The 23,169-nt window shown below is 47.4% G+C and overlaps 1 protein-coding gene across 3 annotated transcripts in view; it reads left to right on the top strand.

The window, feature by feature from the left end:
• The window catches only part of FBXO36 (F-box protein 36), a 90,499-nt gene extending 68,089 nt beyond the window's left edge, over positions 1-22,410 (top strand). For all 3 annotated transcript variants that reach the window (XM_068280503.1, XM_068280501.1, XM_068280502.1), the window contains exon 4: positions 21,751-22,410. In XM_068280503.1, the coding sequence (XP_068136604.1) occupies positions 21,751-21,942 (192 nt within the window). In that variant the 3' untranslated portion in view covers positions 21,943-22,410. The remainder of the gene's footprint in view (positions 1-21,750) is intronic.
• Positions 22,411-23,169: the final 759 nt, after the last annotated feature.

The following is a 23,169-nucleotide window of genomic DNA, read 5'->3' as shown; positions in this document are numbered from 1 at the left end:
GGGAACATGACTGGTGAGTTTTGCCACTGCTGAGCCATTGCCCTTTGAAATGGTGTGAGATTTTGGAACGGTAAATAGGAGGCCCAATGAAAGCCTAAGGGGGATTTTACCAATTTTGGACCCCTGTAACTCTGGTTTGCAGAGATGTAGGGACCCCATCTTTGGAATCTAAGTCTAACAATATGTCTTCTACCTGCATGAGACATTTCGTGAGATTCAGACGTTGCTAACGGCCATGGCTGAGATTTATGTACGCCACCATCACTACCATTGAAATAGCCCCAATAAACAGGTTTTTGTGACCCTAGGCTATGACCTCTTCGGCCTAGGGGCCCGAAACTCACCAGTCATGTTCCCCCTAAGGGTCCCTACAATGCTAGAAAATTTGGTACTGCTGAGCCATTGCCCTTTGAAAAGATGTGAGATTTTGGAAAGTGAAATAGGGAGCCAATGAAATCCTATGGGGGATTTTACCAATTTTGGACCCCTGTAACTCTGGTTTGCAGAGATGTAGGGACCCCATCTTTGGAATCCAAGTCTAACAATATGTCTTCTACCTGCATGAGACATTTCGTGAGATTCAGACTTTGCTAACGGCCATTGCTGCGATTTATGTACGTCACCATCACTACCATTGAAATAGCCCCAATAAACAGGTTTTTGTGACCCTAGGCTATGACCTCTTCGGCCTAGGGGCCCGAAACTCACCAGTCATGTTCCCCCTAAGGGTCCCTACAATGCTAGAAAATTTGGTACTGCTGAGCCATTGCCCTTTGAAAAGATGTGAGATTTTGGAAAGTGAAATAGGGAGCCAATGAAATCCTATGGGGGATTTTACCAATTTTGGACCCCTGTAACTCTGGTTTGCAGAGATGTAGGGACCCCATCTTTGGAATCCAAGTCTAACAATATGTCTTCTACCTGCATGAGACATTTCGTGAGATTCAGACTTTGCTAACGGCCATTGCTGCGATTTATGTACGTCACCATCACTACCATTGAAATAGCCCCAATAAACAGGTTTTTGTGACCCTAGGCTATGACCTCTTCGGCCTAGGGGCCCGAAACTCACCAGTCATGTTCCCCCTAAGGGTCCCTACAATGCTAGAAAATTTGCCACTGCTGAGTAATTGCCCTTTGAAAAGATGTGAGATTTTGGAACTGTAAATAGGAGGCCCAATGAAAGCCTATGGGGGATTTTACCAAATTTGGAGCCCTGTAACTCTGGTTTGCAGAGATGTAGGGAACCCATCTTTGGAGCCCAAGTCTAACAATATGTCTTCTACCTGCATGAGACATTTCGTGAGATTCAGACGTTGCTAACGGCCATTGCTGCGATTTATGTACGTCAGACTCGCCACCATTGAAATTGCCCAATAAACAGGTTTTGTGACCCTAGGCTATGACCTCTTCGGCCTAGGACTGCATTGAACGCGACCCACGCATTGTGCGCATTCTGGACAACACCAATTACTGGGTTTATACCCTTCTGGATCCACGGTACAAACACAATGTTCCAAAACTGCTTGAAGAAAGAGCCAGACAGGTCAAAATGGAAGAATACCAGCAGGCCCTTGTGGAGACTTTAGAGAGGAGATTGACATCCTCCCCCTCCTCTAGCCAGTTGTACGCCGACAGACTGACTTCCGCAAACCCAGGACGACCAGGAGGGCAGCAAACAACACAAGCCGCAGCTAGTGCCCAAAAGGGAATGGTATCGGCAGTGTCCTTGGAGTGGGAAAATTTTCTGACACCCATGCAGCAGCACACAGAACAGCAAGCGTGCAGATCCACCTCCAACACCGATCGCCTGGAGAAGATGGTCAAGGACTACATGTCAGATGGCGTAGCTGTGTTGAACAATCCATCTGCACCCTTCAACTATTGGGTATCGAAGCTAGACACCTGGCACAAACTGGCAATGTACGCAATAGAGGTGCTGGCTTGCCCGGCAGCCAGCATTATGTCGGAACGCTGTTTCAGTGCTGCCGGAGGCATCGTCACAGATCGGCGGCGTATCCGCCTCTCCACAGAAAATGCAGACCGTCTGACTCAAATTAAAATGAATCAATCCTGGATTGGAAACGACTACGCAACACTCCCGGACCCCAACCAAGTAACATGAACAATGAACATCTGTGATGGGTTAGCGTTTCCGGTCCCTGTTTATTGAACCTCTCATCTGTATTACATTTATGACTGCATGGCGACAAAATGCAAATTGCTATCCGCACGCTTCTTGTCCTCATGCAAGGCCTGGGTTGTTGTGTCTCAAAGCGTGGCCTTCTCCTCCTGCGCCACCCTCCTCTTGTTCCATCACGTGTGCTGCTGCTGGGTTAGCGTTACCGGTCCCTTTTCCTGGAACCTCTTATATGTATTACATTTATGACTGCATGCCGACAAAAAGCATGTTACCTGTGCAAAGAAAACAGACATTTCCCGCATTTAAAAGACAGTTTTCCCTTTGAAACTTTAAAATCGATTTTCTCAAAAACTATAAGCTCTTTTTGCTAAAAAAATTTTTCCTCTTGTACCCACTCCCAAGGTGCACATACCCTGTAAATTTGGGGTATGTAGCATGTAAGGAGGCTTTACAAAGCACGAAAGTTCGGGTCCCCATTGACTTCCATTATGTTCGGAGTTCGGCCATGTTCGGCCCGAACCCGAACATCTAGATGTTCGCCCAACACTACACGTGACCCGTTCGGCCAATCACAGCGCTAGCCGAACGTTCGGGTAACGTTCGGCCATGCGCTCTTAGTTCGGCCATATGGCCGAACAGTTTGGCCGAACACCATCAGGTGTTCGACCGAACCCGAACATCACCCGAACAGGGTGATGTTCTGCAGAACCCGAACAGTGGCGAACACTGTTCGCCCAACACTAGCTGTTCCCCATCCCCTTCTTGCACCTCTGACACTGTAGTTGCCATTGGCAGGTTTTGGTGCACCGTATCAATTGTTATGTATAAAGTGCTTGGGGGGCCCCCATTGTAAAACTTGCATCGGGGCCCTCAGCTCCTTAGCTACGCCACTGCCTAGAGAGTATCATAGCCTGCACAAGTGTTCCTAGAGAGTATCATAGCCTGCACAAGTGTTCCTATAGAGTGTCATAGTCTGTAGGGCTGATCGGAACAGCTGAATTCCGATTTCGTCGAAATTTCGTGTACCGCATGCGAAAACCGAGTTTCGTGTTCCGAATTTTCGTGTTCCGAGTGCATTTCTATTGAATTAAATAGTGTTAACTTCTGCGGTTAATTGTAAAGCCCCCGTACATGCTATCATCACCAAATTTGGCATGTATGTTAAGCAGATGAGTAGGAACATGATAAAAAAAAAATTTGTGAAAAGAGCTTATAGTTTTTGAGCAAATCGATTTCAAAGTTTCATAAGAAAAATGTTTTTTAAACTGTGTAAAATGACACTGCTGCAGAGCAGGTTACTGCATTCCGAGTTCTGTATACATATTGTATACATTTCATGAAAACAGACAGCGTGGGGTCCCCCCTCCCAAGCCTCCTTAACCCCTTGTCCCCCATGCAGGCTGGGATAGCCAGAATGCGGAGTCCCGGCCACGTGGGGCTTCGCACCCTGAGCTATACCAGCTCGCATGGTCCATGCTATGGGGGGGCTCTGGAGGAGAGGGGCGGCCAACCTCCCCCTCTCCCCCAGAGCCCTTGTCCAATCCATGGACAAGGGGCTCTTCCCCACCTCCAGTGCCCCAGGAGGAGGTGGGGGCCGCCGACGTCCTGGGGGGTTCATGGTGCCACCCGGGGTTCCCCTTTAACAAGCGGAGCCCGGAAGCTGCCCCCTCCCCAGGAGAAATGAGTATAGGGGTACACGGTACCCCTTACCCATTTCAGCAGAGTTAAAAAAAGAAATAAAAACACGACAACGAAAAAAGTCCTTTATTGTTCTAAATTAACCAGGGATACTTACCTTGCAATAATCTCACGCCAGTAACCTCAGGAGTGGTCCCACGCCAGTATCCTCTTATGACATCCCACCTCCCTCCCACACTGACGAACTCCCACCACTGAATGGTCACAGTCAGCCTCTGCATCTGTATAGCAGAGGCTGAGAACACGAAAATTTTGCCTTTAAAACAAGAAATTTCGGCAAACAGTGATGCAATCAAAATGGCCACTGGGAAATCCCCGATCGCTGGAGGCCACACTAGAGTGGCGAAACCAGTGATTTTTCACATAGATGGTGGGTCCAGGTGACCAGAGCAGGAGGTGCCCTAATCCCCTGGACCCACCCATTCATGTGAAATAACGCGTATTCTGACACTCTGAGGTGGCCTCCGGGGAACGGGGATTCCCCAGCAGCCATTTTGTTTATGACACTGTTCGCCCGAAAATTCTTGTTTTAGCAAACAATTTTCGTGTTTCTAGCTTATGCAATACAGATTGCAGGGGCTGTCTACAGCCATTCATCCCCAGGAGTTCTGCAGGATCGGTAGGTGCGCGGGATCTCCTAAGAGAATAGAGGGGGGCACAGCGCAGGAAGGTGGGAAAGTGGGCACAGAGCGGCGGGGAGGGGGGGAAGCCTCCCCTCCCTCACCTAGGGCCCCCCCTTGCGCACTCCCCCCCCCACCTCCAGAATTCCAGCCAGCCAGCGGAACGGCTTACCGAGAGCGATAGCTCTGTGTGCCGCTGGTCTGGTATTCTGCACTGACACTGTCCAATCACGCTCTCGCAGTACTTCCTGTGAGAGCGTAATTGGACAATGCAATGCAGGAGACCAGACCAGCAGCGGCACACAGAGCTCTTCTCTCGGTAAGTGATTCCCGCTCGCTGCCAAGTTTCCAAGTTTAGGTAGGCAGGTATATAGGTGTCCCCAGTATAGATATACCCAGGTCTATAGGTGTCCCCAGTTTAGGTAGGCAGGTCACCAGTTAGTGGGGGCCCCCATGCTGGAAGGAGGGGCAGTGGGCACAGAGTGGCGGGGAGGAGTGGAAGCCTTCCCCCCTCCCTCACCTAGGGTCAACCTTCCGTGCTCCCCCTCCAAAATTGCAGCCAGCAGCGGCAGCGAGCGGGAATCACTTACCGAGAGAAGAGCTCTGTGTGCCGCTGCTGGTCTGGTCTCCTGCATTGCATTGTCCAATTACGCTCTCACAGGAAGTACTGCGAGAGCGTGATTGGACAGTGTCAGTGCAGAAAACCAGACCAGCGGCACACAGAGCTATCGCTCTCGGTAAGCCGTTCCGCTGGCTGGCTGAAATTCTGGAGGTGGGGGGAGTGCGCAAGGGGGGGCCCTAGGTGAGGGAGAGGAGGCTTCCCCCCCTCCCCGCCGCTCTGTGCCCACTTTCCCACCTTCCTGCGCTGTGCCCCCCTCTATTCTCTTAGGAGGTCCCGCGCACCTGCCGATCCTGCAGAACTCATAGGGATGAATGGCTGTAGACAGCCTCTGCAATCTGTATTGCATAAACTAGAAACACGAAAATTGTTTGCTAAAACAAGAATTTTCGGCAAACAGTGTCATAAACAAAATGGCTGCTGGGGAATCCCCGTTCCCCGGAGGCCACCTCAGAGTGTCAGAATACGCGTTATTTCACATGAATGGGTGGGTCCAGGGGATTAGGGCACCTCCTGCTCTGGTCACCTGGACCCACCATCTATGTGAAAAATCACTGGTTTCGCCACTCTAGTGTGGCCTCCAGCGATCAGGGATTTCCCAGTGGCCATTTTGATTGCATCACTGTTTGCCGAAATTTCTTGTTTTAAAGGCAAAATTTTCGTGTTCTCAGCCTCTGCTATACAGATGCAGAGGCTGACTGTGACCATTCAGTGGTGGGAGTTCGTCAGTGTGGGAGGATGGTGAGATGTCCTAAGAGGATACTGGCGTGGGACCACTCCTGAGGTTACTGGCGTGAGATTATCCCAAGGTAAGTATCCCTGGTTAATTTAGAACAATAAAGGACTTTTTTCGTTGTCGTGTTTTTATTTCTTTTTTTAACTCTGCTGAAATGGGTAAGGGGTACCGTGTACCCCTATACTCATTTCTCCTGGGGAGGGGGCAGCTTCCGGGGTCTGCTTGTTAAAGGGGAACCCCGGATGGCACCATGAACCCCCCAGGACTTCGGCGGCCCCCACCTCCTCCTGGGGCACCGGAGGTGGGGAAGAGCCCCTTGTCCTTGGATTGGACAAGGGCTCTGAGGGAGAGGGGGAGGTTGGCCGCCCCTCTCCTCCAGAGCCCCCCCATACCATGGACCATGCGGGCTGGTATAGCTCAGGGTGCGAAGCCCCACGTGGCCGGGGCTCCGCATTCTGGCTATCCCAGCCTGCATGGGGGACAAGGGGTTAAGGAGGCTTGGGAGGGGGGACCCCACGCTGTCTGTTTTCATGAAATGTATACAATATGTATACAGAACTCGGAATGCAGTAACCTGCTCTGCAGCAGTGTCATTTTACACAGTTTAAAAATCATTTTTCCTATGAAACTTTAAAATCGTTTATTTCAAAAACTATAAGCTCTTTTCACAAATTTTTTTTTTACCATGTTCCTACTCATCTGCTTAATATACATGCCAAATTTGGTGATGATAGCATGTAAGGGGGCTTCACAATTCACCACGGAATTTAGCACAATTGACGTCAATGTAAACACGAATTCGGTACTCGGAATTGCAGAATTTTCGAGTTTCGAGTGCTTACTCGGAACTGCCAAATTCCGATGGCAAACTCGAAATTCGGAATCCGAGAGCTCAGCCCTAATAGTCTGCACAAGTGTTCCTAGACAGTATCATAACCTGCACAAGTGTTCCTAGAGAGTATCGTAATCTACACGTGTTCCTAGAGAGTGTCATAGCCTGCACATGTTCCTAGAGAGTGTCATAACCTGCACGTGTTACTAGAGAGTGTCATAGCCTGCACATGTGTTACTAGAGAATGTCATAGCCTGCACGTGTTCCTAGAGAGTGTCAGAGCCTGCACAAGTGTCTCTAGACAGTATCATAACCTGCACAAGTGTTCCTAGAGATTATCATAGAGTGCACAAGTGTTTCAAGACAGTATCATAACCTGCACAAGTGTTCCTAGACAGTATCATAACTTGCACAAGTGTTCCTAGAGAGTGTCATAGTCTGCACAAGTGTTTCTAGAGAGTATCATAACCTGCACAAGTGTTCCTAGAGAGTATCGTAATCTACACATGTGTTCCTAGAGAGTGTCATAGCCTGCACATGTGTTTCTAGAGAGTGTCATAGCCTGCACGTGTTCCTAAAGAGTGTCAGAGCCTGCACAAGTGTCTCTAGACAGTATCATAACCTGCACAAGTGTTCCTAGAGATTATCATAGCCTGCACAAGTGTTTCTAGACAGTATCATAACCTGCACAAGTGTTCCTAGACAGTATCATCAGTTCCTAGAGCCTGCACATGTGTTACTAGAGAATGTCATAGCCTGCACCTGTTCCTAGAGAGTGTCAGAGCCTGCACAAGTGTCTCTAGACAGTATCATAACCTGCACAAGTGTTCCTAGAGATTATCATAGCCTGCACAAGTGTTTCTAGACAGTATCATAACCTGCACAAGTGTTCCTAGAGATTATCATAGCCTGCACAAGTGTTTCTAGACAGTATCATAACCTGCACAAGTGTTCCTAGACAGTATCATAACTTGCACAAGTGTTCCTAGAGAGTGTCATAGTCTGCACAAGTGTTTCTAGAGAGTGTCATAACCTGCACAAGTGTTCCTAGAGAGTATCGTAATCTACACATGTGTTCCTAGAGAGTGTCATAACCTACACGTGTTCCTAGAGAGTGTCATAACCTGCACATGTGTTACTAGAGAGTGTCATAGCCTGCACATGTGTTACTAGAGAGTGTCATAGCCTGCACATGTGTTACTAGAGAATGTCATAGCCTGCACGTGTTCCTAGAGAGTGTCAGAGCCTGCACATGTGTTACTAGAGAGTGTCAGAGTCTGCACGTGTGTTCCTAGAGAGTGTCATAATCTGCACATGTGTTACTAGAGAGATTCATAGCCTGTACATGTGTTCCTAGAGCGTGTCAGAGCCTGCACATGTGTACCTAGAGAGTGTCATAACCTACACGTGTTCCTAGAGAGTATCATAACCTACACATGTGTTCCTAGAGAGCGTCATAACCTGCACGTGTTCCTAGAGTGTCGTAGCCAGCACATGTGTTCTTAGAGAGTGTCGTAGCCAGCACATGTGTTCTTAGAGAGTGTCGTAGCCAGCACATGTGTTCTTAGAGAGTGTCAGAGCCTGCACATGTGTTCCTAGAGAGTGTCAGAGCCGGCACATGTGTTCCTAGAGAGTGTCATAGCCTGCACATGTGTTCCTAGAGAGTGTCATAGCCTGCACATGTGTTCCTAGAGTGTCATAACCTACACGTGTTCCTAGAGAGTATCATAACCTACACATGTGTTCCTAGAGAGCGTCATAACCTGCACGTGTTCCTAGAGAGTGTCGTAGCCAGCACATATGTTCTTAGAGAGTGTCGTAGCCTACGCATGTGTTCCTAGAGAGTATCATAGCCTGCACATGTGTACCTAGAGAGTGTCATAACCTACACATGTGTTCCTAGAGAGTGTCATAAAAAAAAGACTGTCCCTCCAAAAAAAGGGACAGTTGGAAGCAGGGCTGTGGAGTCGGAGTCGGGGCAATTTTGGGTGCCTGTAGTCGGAGTCGGGAGAAAATGCACCGACTCAGACTCCTAATGAATTTAAACTGTAATTAAAATAGAAAATATGATAAAATGTTCTATTTCTCAGATAATAGTCATCATAAATAATTTATATATACAGTAATAGCTGTGCTTAGTCCACAAAAATGAAATAAACCAATCAAAATTAGTTACTTGTGCTGCTTCAATAAAGCAGTCCCCATATTTTTAAAGTCAGATATACATATCTGAATGTGACTGTACAGTATATATGATGTGTACACAGGAATCTCTTATACAGTATATGTACTAAATAACATCTAAATAACATCTATGCTGTAAGAATAAATGTGTAGCTGTGTCACTAATAGACATAGTCAATGAGATGGAAATAATTCTGCCTTGATGCTGATGTATGCAAATGTATGCACTTTCTTTGCTCATGAAATCAAAAATGTGATATGTTGTTAAAATTTGGTTTGGCGACTACGAATTAAAGGGTACCTGAGAAGGATGAAAAGAAAAGTTTTATACATACCTGGGGCTTTCCTCCAGCCCCCTTCAGGCCAATCAGTCCATCGCTGTCCTTCTCCGCCACCTGGATCTTCTGCTATGAGTCCTGGTAATTCAGCCAGTCAGCGCAGTCTGGCCACATGCCGCTCCCACAGCCAGGAACATTCTGCACCTGCACAACAGTGCTGCGCAGGTGTAGTACGGAGGTGTAGTATGCATGCGCACTACGCCCGACTGGCTCAAATACCTGGACCCATAGCAGAAGATAAAAATGTCGGAGGAGGACAGTGAGGAACTGATTAGCCTGAAGGGGGCTGGAGGAAGCCCCAGGTATGTATAAAACTTTAATTTCATCTGTCTCAGGTTTACTTTGTTACACAGTAGTACTATACTCTACATATGCACTCCCCACAGAGCTGCAGGGAATCCACTGAGAATGTTGTGCACATTGAACACAGAGGTGTTGTCTATCACCCATAAACCTGGTTCAGATTGTGCATGAAGAATGTGTAATAAAGGAAGAATCTCCTCATTCCCCTGCAGAGTATCTGCACATCACTCTTACATGTACCCACACTTACATTGCCTAGGGCCTGATAGATGTTCTTTGTTCCGGTCTGTACCTTTTACAAGTACTCTTACCAAGGACTAGTTTTAGCCTAAAGGGAATAAATATGGCAGTCTACATTTCCTTCTCACTTCAGTTGTCTTTTAAAATTCCTAAGCGTTGGCAGATAAGAGACGAATTGCATGCTACATACTTTCAATTAACAAGATTGTAATATGCAAATTAGAGGAGTCGGAGTCGGTGGATTTTTGTACCGACTCCACAGCCCTGGTTGGAAGCTATGCCCAGGTCAGTGGCGTAAATAATGAGCTTGGGGCCCCATTGCAAGTTTTACATGGGGCCCCAAGAACTCTATTGATCTGAAGCACCAAAACTCCCCAAGGACAGCTGCAGTATCAGAGGGTGTATTTAGAGTAAGGAAACAGTTTGTTAAGGACTACCACTATGCAATGCACATATAGAGATGTACATTACCAATATAGCACCAATGAAAAGCTAATAAGATGGATGAAGGTTAGCCCCTAGTGGGCCAATTAGAACAACCGAGTTCTCTAAAAGCATACATCTTTATTTTCTCATATCAAAAACACAAACAGTCCCCACAATAAACAAAAAAAACAAAAAAAATTGTATACCAGGTAGAGAGTCGTTGGATTTATACGTTGGGGACATTATACCCGGGGGGTCTGAACACAGATTTCAACCTGGCGGTTTTTCTGCCAGATTGAACATGTGATGATGTTATCATCAAGGTAATGCCAGCATGTTTATAAGGCCAATACAGTGAATAGATATTGTTGATCCGATGTCGGTGCAGTGCATATATAAGATCATGGGTTGAGTGGATTGTATGTATGTTCAGATGAGACACTGTGGCTGTCAGCAATGTAAAAGTAATTAATTATCTCAATATTGACATAATAGAGAAAATGTTATGGAAAAAATATGAAAAGATGGAACATCCCCGTATATCCTCGTTTACATGTATGATATATACCAAGCTTGTGGGTCCCCTTCCAAGGAAAGATAAAATTAAGGAATGAAATGAACAGTGAATATATAAAAAATAAAAAGAAAATAGATGCCAGCTACGTAACGATATATACCCAATAGGAGCTGCCCTGCCGTGAGAGGGAGTATCCATGATGAAGATAAAAGGATTGGTAGCACGCCCCCTTGACGAGACTAACAGCATCTTGCACTGACGAAGCCCACGTGATGAGGTGGGCGTAACGCGTATGCAGGCGTGGTCACTAAGCCGTCAGAGTGTGAGCGTTTAGCCTAGCATTGCTCGCCGCATCAGCGAAGCACGTCGTCTGGCCGGCCAGAGAAAGACCAAGCACCCCAGTAACATCCTGCATGGACCCCGGGGGTTATGGAGTATGGGCAGAGTGAGCTGCGGGACGCCGCAGCCGCAAGTCCTGGAACGTGAAGTGTTGCCTTAAAGGGGTAGAAGAAGGGGTGAGTGCTGCTGTGCAGCGTGGATACAATCCAAAAAGGACGCTCTGTAAATGCAATTGTTTGATGTATACAAGAGGTCAGCAATACCAGCGGTTCCAAGCTAAAGTTGTTGGTGTCATGTTGAAGGAGGTGATTGAGCCCCGGATGTACAAACAACCAATGATTGGACTAAGCAGTTGAAGGATGTTATGATACTATCAGTGCAGCGGCTACCAATCGTCACAGCTTGAGGGGAATTGCTGGAATGTTGCTAGATGCATGGATTCTACCCAATATCACTGCACAGTGGTTGGAGGTCATATATGATCATTGATCAATTTTCCAGGCCAGAACCCATTTAGATAGGCTTTTTTAGGGGGGAGTGGGTGGGTTTATTGTGGGGACTGTTTGTGTTTTTGATATGAGAAAATAAAGATGTATGCTTTTAGAGAACTCGGTTGTTCTAATTGGTTGTGAAGTATATTATTCAGCCCTTGTTCTCCTCCCCAAAGGGGAGTTTTTGCCACAAACATATGACTTGTGCACCAGGAGTAATATTTGTAGCCCCTAGTGGGCCCCTCTGGTCTAGGGGCCCCAGTGCGGTTGCAACCTCTGCATCCCCTATTGTTACGCGGTTGGCCCAGGTGCAGTTGCAACCTTTTCATCAGGTGCGTACACACACACTACAAAAGGCTCAGTGGATCGTTCAGAAACAGCCTTATCGGTCCGCCGACAGCGCGTACACACGCGCTACTGTCGGCTAAAAGACTGCCCAGCGTAAAGGTCCGGCGGACCCGTCGTTGCCTTTTGTAGTGCGTGTGTGCACACCTATCCCCAGTACAATGTCAATGTTCAATGATATTTACTTTTTGATATCCGTATTTCCTGTGTTAGCCAGCAGAGGGCACCAAACTCCATGCAGTGCTGACTTTTTCTTAGAAGCTCTGCAGAAGACCTGTACTGTTTCCAGGTTATTCAGGGTAATGTCGCTTTGTGGCTGGGTTTTGCTGTGCTTGACTGACTCTGCCTTTGTGTATGCATTAGCAGGTAGCAACATACACAGAAACAAAATGCGCAGCAACTGGCTACTTTTGCTTTTGGCTAAGAAAGTGTTAAAGAGATTATTGGCAATCCTGCTGTGGCTGAGAAGTACGTGGAATCCCAGGGTTTAGTACTGGATCAGATAGAACAGGGACTTTCAGGGTAAAAAAAAAAATCCACTAAAGTCTGGGCTTTGTTCCTCCTCCAAAACTTAAAGCTTTTGAGTCATGAGTTAGGAAATGCAAAATTCCATTATGCCAGTGTTGCCAGGAATCCTTTGATAATGATTAGGAAAGAGTTTAGTTACAGGGCTGCCTGCCTGGTAAACACACCTATATGAAGCTGTGCACTTCACTGCCTCAATACACAGGATAAACTACATATCAGGGGCATAGCAATAGGGGGTGCAGGGGTTGCAACTGCACTGGGGCCCTCGGGCCAAAGCGGCCCGCTATGCCACTGCTACATACCTCTATGTTCACAGAGGACTTTAGTGGAAAAAGTGCTTGTAGCTAAGACCTCAAAGTTACGCAGAGTTGCTGCTGAGTTCCATGTTGCTCTTTGTTAAATCCCCTATCCCTAACTGACCTTTCAGTATCTGCATATTAATATACAAGCTGGGTTCACACAGACTGTCACCCCTTCTTATGGGGCATCAGCATCTCTATGAAGGTCAGTTGTGGAGTTACAACCCTGGATTGTAATATAGCACCCCAATGACTCTTGGGTGGTCAGGTAGGGGTCAGGGGGCTCGCCCATCAGAGCTGGCACAGAGGAGGAGAGTGGTCACTTGGCAGTAACTTCAGTATATCCTGTATTCAGGAGAGAGAGGGAAAAAAGCCTATTTCATTACAGTTTTTACATGTACAGTATTTTATAAAACAATGTTTTAATTAATTTGTGCTTTAATAAAAGTTTAGTAAAAAAAAAAAAACTTTTTTTTTTTTTTTTAAATGTTGCTTAAAGGAAAGAAAATGAGCCTCCCCATGATATACTTACCCGGGATTTCCTCCAGCTCCTTGCAGCTGATATGTCCCATGCTAACAGCTTTGTTCGCAGCCGCCAGCCCATGGTCCCGGCCGGGACAGAGGCCAACCTCCTCTACTGCGCCTAAGCAAGAGCTGATGTCAATCAAAAGTCCACGTTGTCCGCCGCGGCGCTTCACACAGATGCAGTAAGGACACCCTCAAGGTCTGCCTCTGCACCGTGCGGGACCCCGGCCCAACTGCTGAGAGTGGAGCTGTCAGTGTGGCAAAGTCAGCTGCAAGGGGCTGGATGACGCCCCAGGTCGGTAAATCGGGAAGAGGGGGGGGGTATGTTATATTAAATGATGACTCCTTTAAAGTGTACCTGGGGTGAAACAAGTACAAGCATTTGTAGTTACCTGGTGTTTCCTCCAGCCCCCTGTAAGCTGTGGGCTCCCTCGCCATCCTCCCGGGTGGCTTCATTCTCTTGCAGTCTTGCAGCCTTGGTTGCGCTCCCCTCGCCGGAAGCATTCTATGCCTATGCAGTTACAAGCAGGCGCAGAAAGCTCCCAACCATGGGAATGCGACCAAGGAGGTGTGTGGCCAGGGCCCCACATGCATGGTATTCAGCAGCGCCCAGAGCTGACTGCTGGAGAATGGAACGGCCCATGGATGACAGCGAGGGAGTCCACAGCTTACAGGGGGCTGGAGGAAGCGCCAGGTCAGTATTAATGCTTGTACATCTCAGGTTTCCTTAAACTGTATAGATCCTCAACTCTTTGGCCACTTTTTCACTTGCGCACTGCTTGGCCATCGCAACACACGCCATCTGCGTTGCTACACGATTCCCTTATATGTGCTTGTGGTACTATTCATTGAGGCCCCTTTTCATACTTACCACTTTGCGTCGCAGTACTCTCCCCCACCGCAGCTCGTCCCAGTGGCCAGTAAAGTCTTATGAGACATGCCACTGTACCCGCAATGGGAAGAAAGTGGTCTGACCGATGCAGAGGCTGCAGCACATTGCCACAAGGTGTGAATGGTGCGCAATGCAATGGTGCGGAGTGATGCCATGCAGTAGGCTCTTATGCCCCGCGCATATTGCACCGCACAATGTGTAAAGGAACCTTATAATAAATGAAATCAGTTTGTGTTTGCAGAATAATGCATGCAAGCATGTGTTGTGATTCTGCAGTGAATAACAGATCACACATACACTGTGCATGGCTGAAAACACGATCAGCAACACACAAATGAGGGAGGGGCCTTCCACAGCAATCACCTTCTGCCTGCTTACACCTCCCCCACCAGATGCCAGTCTGAGGCCATGCCTCTCTTGAGACTGGCAGCTAGATACATTCTATAAATTGGTGCAGCAAGACCTTTTCTCTGCTTATTTTCAAAGAACTTTTATTTACAAAACTTTTTTGCTTCATTTATTTAAAATGTCAATCACAGTGATCACAAAATGTATTCTGTGAAAAAACGTCTGTGGTCCTTAAAGGAGACATGAGGTGAATGGTGTCAATAATGCATTACTTACCTGGGGCTTCTTCCAGCCCCTAGAAGTGTCTGTGTCCCTTGCTGCAGCTCCGAAGTGCTTCACTCTCCAACCGTGTAACACTGGTAATGCGCACAAAAGCCATACCGGGGTCCTAACACTGGAACGGGGCTGTGGAGGACTACAGGGGAATCCCCTTCTGAGGTAAGTATCAAAAAATGAGCATTGCAAACCTCCTGGGTTTGCTTTAAAGCCTGATTCCAATATTTTTTTAAAATATCGGTTTTGAATGTGGTAGGATTACAGCAACACAGTCCACTTTTCTCCAGTAGATTTGCCACATGATTTTAACATCTAAAAACAGAATCTTTTTTTTTTTTTTTTTTTTTTTAAAGACTAGAAATGGTAATATGCTGCTTACTTTCTCTTTCTCCTGGAGCCTTACTATGTGATTGCACTGACAGCAACAATGTCACACTCAGCTGTCCCTACTATCAGTAGATTTGCCTTTGATGTATGGATAGGAGTATATGAACTTCTGTTGCGTGTATGTGATAGCAATGTCACTAGTCACTCCACATGTGGCTTGTATAGGAGGGTAGCAAGAAAAAAGCTACTTCTCAATAAAGGCCACGGTACGTCTACATTGAGCTTTGCCATAACACACCTTGGAGTTTGGATGTTAAGTAACATGAAGCCATATTCAACCCAGAAACTGGAGCTGTTGTATAAATGGATTCTAGAATACGTTACATCACCATGGAAGCAGCTTACTTTATTTGAGCTCAGCAGTGAGCAGAGTGTCTCTACGGTGACGTCAGATGCAACTAAATTGAGGAGCGCTATATACAAAGGGGGAGTGCAGCTTCTGGCTCTTAGTTTATCTATTGAGGCTTTATCCAGTTTCAGAGACTTTCGGATGAAGGAAAATAGGACTCTTTATAGAGACTGGTGCTGTATCTTTATTGGCAGTGAGTTCTCTGTCCTACCTGATTCTCCATCAGGAGCTTCCTGGCAGGGGTGAGCCTGGGGTGCCTGGCACCTAGGTGCAAGATTTTCTCTGGCGCCTATGGGAGTGGTTAAATTAACCGTGCCCAACCACATAACCACACCCATGTCCTGCCTAATCACACCCACAACTTCCACCTCTTTACGCATGCATGTGATACCCCATTCCTACCCCTCTTCCATGGGCTTGCTCCTGGCTAGCTTTGGCTGCCTGCAGTCTGCTAGTCTCTGGACTGACTCAGGTTGAGAGGCTCTGCAAGTGCGATGCAGTCACACACTGCGTATTTATGGCTGCCTGCGGCCACCCTACTCTCGCTCGCTGTCGTTGGCTCCTTCCCCCGCCAAGCCCAAGCGTGAGGTGGGCTGCCTGTATCTTTTCCGTTGCGCCGCGCAGCCTGCCAGTGTTGCCAACCTTTCACGTTATTTTTTACTGACAAATACCTAAAAATTTACTGACAAAAGATTATTTTTACTGACAAAATTTCCCCACTAAATGCACATAAGAGACAGCGTTTTACCAGTAAATGCACGTAATGACAGACAGCCTTTCATCAGTAAATGCACATAATGAGAGACAGCTTTTCACTAGTAAATGCACATAAAAGACCGCTTTTCACCAGTAAATGCACATAATAAGAGACCGCTTTTCACCAGTAAATGCACATAATAAGAGACCGCTTTTCACCAGTAAATGCACATAATAAGAGACCGCTTTTCACCAGTAAATGCACATAATAAGAGACAGATTTTCCCCAGTAAATGCCCATAATGACAAACAGCCAGTGTCCCCAGTATATGTAGCCAGCCTGGACCCCCTTTAGGCAGTGAGTGACAGGGAGCCCCTTTAGGCAGTGAGTGACTGTTATGATCGCTTCTGCAGCGTTTACTGCTGGCTGCAGTGGTATTGCAACCCAAGCAGTTTTGATGTCATTACATGCATTTGCTTGCATAGTTTGGTTTGCACTTAAACTAGTTGCTGATTCCATCTGCAGTCGCTCTGAAGTTAATGACAGTTTAATATGCTTTTGTGTAAACAAACATTGTCTGCTGCAATGGAGTGGCAATCCCTTTCCTGCAGGCTGCATATCATTGTCTGCCTTTTCCTGCTGTCAGCCTGTGATTAATTACCACTCACTTGTGTGGGAATCTGCAGGTCTGCTCCCATTGGATGACCTCAGTATAAAGAACTGCTTCCTGCAATGCTTCATGGGCTACCATAGTCTCAGATTCTGTCTGTTACTCTGCTCGTGCCCCACCTCGTTCCTAGTCCGTGTGGACTGCGCTGACTCCTGCGAAGGGGTCAGCGAGTCCTCCTAGTTCTGCTCTTGTTCTAGAAGTTGTTACTCTGCTTGTCTTGTGTCATATATTGGTTCATCGCCAATATATACGCATACTTGCACATTTTGTTATTTTCCTTGTATTCGTGTTACGTTGATACATCAGTGACGCTGATATATACGTACACGAACTGTTTATATCCTGTGTTCAGTTAGTCAGCCTTCCAGCACGTTTTGGTAGGTTGCGCGTATCGTGATCACCCGTGCTGAGTTAATATCCTGCTCCTGGTTCTGTTTGTGGATTGCGTTCATCTCTGCGAAGAGATAGCGAATCCTTCTGAGTCCTGTTCCCTGTATTGCTCCAGTCCTAGTCAGCGTTCCTGCTTATGTCATATATCGGTTCATTGCCGATATATACATATGTTAGTCAGACGTTACAAATAGGTTCATTGATAGCTGTAATTGTAATACGCTAGGAAAACATACTTATTGTATATTTGTCTGTGCTACGTTCATCTATCTTGATCCTCCTATTTCCTGACTATCCTGTCCTGTCTTTGTGAGGCACGCCATCGCTGCAAGCATTGGCTGCCTCATTCCAGTCTGTCTTGTTGTGGATGCTTGCTGTCACTAAGTAGTGGCTAGTTAAGCAAGCGTTCATTCTGTCAACCTGTCCTGATCTCCTCAGTCCTGGTTTATGCACTCAGCCCTACTTTGCGCTGAGACGTTATCACAAAAGTATTGTTTGTGGCTGTTCGGATCAGCACCGGCTCTGTGCACCACAATCTCCTATTGGAGTCAGTTCTCTCCTCCACTAAACTGGGGATATCCTGATTCCTTGTGCTGGTGTGTGTACCTCCTTCACGTCAGCTTATGTGTTGCATGCTGACTGTGGAGAATACACCTCCAAGCTTAACAGTGACAGGGAGCCTCTTTAGGCAGTGAGTGACAGGGAGCTCCTTTAGGCAGTGAGTGACAGATAGTCCCTTTAGGCAGTGAGTGACAGGTAGCCCCTTTAGGTAGTAAGTGACAGGGAACCTTTTATGCAGTGAGTGACAGGGAGCCCCTTTAGGCAGTGAGTGACAGGGAGCCCCTTTAGGCAGTGAGTGACAGGGAGCCCCTTTAGGCAGTGAGTGACAGGGAGCCCCTTTAGGCAGTGAGTGACAGGGAGCCCCTTTAGGCAGCGAGTGACAGGGAGCCCGTTTGAGCAGTGAGTGACAGGGAGCCCCTTTAGCTAGTGAGTGTCAGGGAGCCCGTTTGAGCAGTGAGTGACAGGGAGCCCCTTTAGGTAGTGAGTGACAGGGAGCCCGTTTGAGCAGTGAGTGACAGGGAGCCCCTTTAGGCAGTGAGTGACAGGGAGCCCGTTTGAGCAGTGAGTGACAGGGAGCCCCTTTAGGCAGTGAGTGACAGGGAGCCCCTTTAGGCAGTGAGTGACAGGGAGCCCCTTTAGCCAGTGAGTGACAGGGAACCCGTTTGAGCAGTGAGTGACAGGGAGCCCCTTTGGGCAGTGAGTGACAGGGAGCCCCTTTAGCCAGTGAGTGACAGGGAGCCCGTTTGAGCAGTGAGTGACAGGGAGCCCCTTTAGGCAGTAAGTGACAGGGAGCCCCCCAGCCGCCGTCGCTCCAGCTCCCTCCTCACCTTGCAGACCTCAGGATCAGCAGCGACCCGACCAGTACGAGTGGGCGCCGGACGCACCCGCTCTATATGCGGAAGTGATGTCACTTTCGCATATCAGTGTGGTGTGCTAGGTCCTAGCGCCCGCACGATTGGTCGCCGCCTGATCGAGGTCTGAGTGAGGCGCCAGGAGGGAGGGGGGGGAGCAGCGGTGGCGGCGGCCACAGGGACTGAGGGAGCGGCGGCCACAGGGGGTGAGCAGCGGCTGGGCGACGCCTGTCGTAGACAGGCGCCTGGGTGCAATGCACCCGCAGCACCCGCCCAGGCTCGGCCCTGCTTCCTGGCATCAATAAATAGTATTCTCACTGCACTTCTACACCTTACCTTCACTGTCTTGTCTTCTCATTGTATTGCTGAGTGGAAATTCATGTGAAGTTCCCTTTAGCCTTAAATAAATGTTCTTGCAATTGTCCAAATTAAAATAAAACCTTTGGCTTATGCCACTTAGAAATACATTCTGAGAGATCCATAAGTATGGGGTCTCCAATTTAGGATAGAAATGGAATGTGCATAGTGACCAGAGATGGAATCTGAGCAGGGTAGAAGCCCAGAGGCGTAACTGCAAATCCATGCCTCCCTCCCCCCCAACAAAACTATGATGGGGCCCTAAATATTCACACCTTCTCCCTTGCCCACCCCTGGTGACCCTCATAGCCTGGGGGGCCCATCCTGCAAGAGTCCTAAAACAAGCGAGGGCATCATAATCTGCACAGCCATAACAAGTGTAGCCCCCAAAACACCTGATCTGAAGGAGGGACCCCTGTATGGAAGGGAATGAAGCAGCAGTTGAGGCCCCCTTACAGCTCTAGGCCCCCTGCAGGTAGCAGGGGCTGCTCCCCTGTAGTTAGGCCCCTGGGTGGAACTTAGGGCCCCTTGACACTGTCTAGTGCATTGCTTATTAGCTCTCTGGACATGAGAGCATAGAACCGTCTCTTCCTCCAGCGTAGTGCACAGTGCAATGTTGCATGCATTTTTCCAGAGAGCAAACACTTTACCAGTCATCAGTATGACTGGCATACACACGGCACCGGAAAGACTGTGTTGCGTTGTATTGCATTGCAACACACAGATATAGGGCCCTATCATTTAAAGATCAGATGATGGTGATGTTGCCTAAAGCCATTGCATGTAGCACCAAACAGGGTGTTGAAAAAAACGTACTTGGGCGATTTTATAACCTAGCAAGTTCTTTTCCCCCATTCTGTTCGACCTTTTCATGCTGCCAGGAAGCGATGCTTCCCATCAAACATGAAGACAGATGAGCGTTACCTTAGATCTCCTAGGACAGGGGTGTCAAAACTTTTGTTAAACTGTTGCTGAACTAGCAAAATTAAACACAATTTTTGCACATTGCCGGTACACTAGGTATACTATGCCTGTGGTATTTTGTCAAATAAAAATAGCCCATATACTGTGTGCAATTAGCACAGTGGCAGCTGCTAATCAGAGACTGTTACTGCTGCTGGCATAGTGGCAGCTGCTAATCAGTGGCTGTTACTGCTACAGTGGTGGCTGATAACCTAAAGGCGAACAAAGGGGGGGGCAGAGTTGTGACACAAGGTGGCCCCTGCGTGTGGCACCACAGCTACGGCCTGTGGGCCGCATGGTATTAACTGTAGAGGGCTTTGGGGACCACCAGAAAAGGCTCGGTTTGGTCTCTGGCCGGACTTTGGACATGCCTATCCTAGGAGCAGATCTATTGTCCCGCAGGAGGCCTCCCCAATGCCTGGACTACAGGCTTCTCAGTGCTAGGTGGGTGGACCAGAGCAGGTTACCCTACCTACAACTGCCCCATGTGAAACTGGCCTAAGGCCCCGTTCACATCTGAGCATTTTGCCAGCGATTTCGGCAAAATGCTCAAGCGCTAGCGCTTTTTAAAGCGTTAGTGCCATAATACCCTATGAGCCCATTCTCACTTGGGCGATTTGTGTAATTAACGCAAATCGTCAAACGAAGATTTGTATCCTGCACCATTTTCAGGCGATTCCCCGGCGATCGCGTTTAGTGCTATAGAAGCGCTAAACGCAATCGCGAAAAAATCGGCAAGTGTGAATGGCGATTTTTTCCGTGTTAATCGCCAAAAATCGCCATAGCAAAATGCTAGCAAAAGCACTACCGTTTTGCAATTTGCAAGTGTGAATGGGGCCTAAGCATGAGCAGAAAAATCTCCTAATGCTCACCAAGGAAGTGGAAGCTATGCAGGCAGTTGATTAATTAAACGTTTGCTGGCTTGTGTGTTTAATGTGCTATCCTGGCTGCCATTTACTGAGTTAGGCCTGGAACCCACTAGGAGCGATTTTCTGAGGGCTTTGTGATTTGAAAAACTCTTGCTAATGTAATGCTATGGGTGTGACCCCACTGGAGCGATGTGATTTTATAAAAATCCCCCATAGCATTGCATTAGCAAGAGCTTTTTCAAATCACTAGCGATTAGAAAAGGCTGCTAGTGGAATTGAGCCTTTATTGGAGATTGTATGGTGGAAAAGGTTTGCATATTACCAACAAAGTAGGGCATCACAGACAGAGAGCAATAAAAACTAGCAAGTCCTCCTAACTTTACCCTACATCAGGGGTCTCAAACTCAATTTACCTGGGGGCCGCAGGAGGCAAAATCAGGATGAGGCTGGGCCGCATAAGGGATTGCACAAAAAAGTCAGTCAGCTCTGCCACTCCTGACGTCAATCTCTGTGAAGGAAGAGTGAGAGGGGCGGGCAGAGGCGGCGATGCGCCGCGATTGACGTCAGGAGGGGCAGAGCTGAAGCTGAAAGCTCTGCCCCTTCCAGGAAATGCAGGCGGATTGCCCCCCGGGCGATTTGGGGGCTCTGCAGCGCTCGTTTAGCGGCGGGGATGCGGCGGATTACTTGGGAGCACTGAAGCGAACTATAAGGAAGCTTTTGCCAGCGCGGGCCACAAAATATTGTATCGAGGGCCGCAAATGGCCAGCAGGCCGCGAGTTTGAGACCCCTGCCCTACACTGTTCAAAAATAAAATAGACATTTGGGCTGGAGTACCTCTTAAATAAATCATGTACAGTGTTGATTGGTGTCTGGCCTATGTATTTGGATACATTTTCTCTGTATACCTCAATGAATTTCTGCATCAGCAATTTTTTTGTTTGTTTGTTTTTCAAACAGCTCTGCAATTCGGACAAACTATGGGAACATATCGTAGAGAGGTCATGTGACCGCATTACCACAGAAATGAGGTCTCTGGCCCAGAACATTGGCTGGAAGGAGTTCTTCTTCACCAACAAGCTGCAGCTTCAGCGCCAGCTCCGGAGGTGGAGGAAACAACAGGAAGAGAGTCAGGATATCTTCTTGGAATGACGGGATGAATGTTACGGTTGTGTCTGGAGAAACACAGGAAAGGGACACACATGACGAGGCCTGTTCCATCTAATTTCTGAAAATGTATGAACAATAGCTGGATTGCCTCTAATAACCAGATTCCTCCCTTTTCATGAAGTGAAGGTTATATTAAGCTGCACTATGAGCACTGTAGCCAGACAACTTCCTGTGGCTCAGAGTAACTGCCTGCTTGTCCCACCTAGGCATAACTAAGATTGCAGATCTACCTGAGCAGGAGGAAATGCCATAAGGTGCCTATGTCCAAAACAGTGGCTGCACTCTTCCATGTTATGAATGCTCAGCAGACACAGATTTATTGTTCCGTGACAAATGGCGTGCCTCAAGTTGTAGCCACACAATGCCAAAATTAGATCATTATTGATGTTTCGTACCTTTTTAATACCTTTTGTATAGAAATCAACAGTGCAATTAAAGGCCATCAACGTAGTTAATTTTGTTTTGTTTGTCTCTTTTCGATTTGATGAGCAAATAAGAACCAGGGCCATTCAGAGCCTCAGAATGGTATTTTGGTTGTAGACATACCTGCCAATGTTTTGAGATAAGAAAGAGGGACACTTAAAGTGAACCAGAGACGAAGCACCCTCATGTATTTTACCATATATATCAGTGGGAACATTAGAGAAAACACCTACACTGTTCTCTGTTTCATTTTTAACTGCTCAGCTTGCTTATAATCAGCCCTGATAAAATCCCAGACTGAGCATTCAGTCTGGCTTTGCTCAGGAATCTTTATAGCTGAGTCATTATAGAAGAGCCACAAGGGGGCAGGCTTGGGCTTAAAAAGACATCAGTGAAGACAGACTCAGCTATTAAAATTCCTGAGCAAAGCCAGACTGAATGCTCAGTCAGGGATTTTATCAGGGCTGATAAGAAGAAAGCTGAACAGTTAAAAATGAAAAAGAGAGCAGGGTATGTGTTTTCTCTAATGTTCCCACTGATATATATGGTAAAATACATGAGGGTGCTTCGTCTCTGGTTCACTTTAAAGAGGAACGCATGGCCAAGAATTGAACTTCATCACAATCAGTAGCTGATACCCCCTTTCCCATGAGAAATCTTTCCCTTTTCACTAATGGATCATCAGCGGGCTCTGTATGGCTGACATTGTGGTGAAACCCCTCCCACAATGTGATGTCAGGACCATGGTTCTGTCATCACACTGTGGGAGCCTAGTTGCATTGTGGG

Source organism: Hyperolius riggenbachi, chromosome 4, assembly GCF_040937935.1.
Source record: "Hyperolius riggenbachi isolate aHypRig1 chromosome 4, aHypRig1.pri, whole genome shotgun sequence".
In the NCBI taxonomy this organism is placed as follows: domain Eukaryota; kingdom Metazoa; phylum Chordata; class Amphibia; order Anura; family Hyperoliidae; genus Hyperolius; species Hyperolius riggenbachi.
This window is presented reverse-complemented; position numbering and strand designations above follow the sequence as displayed.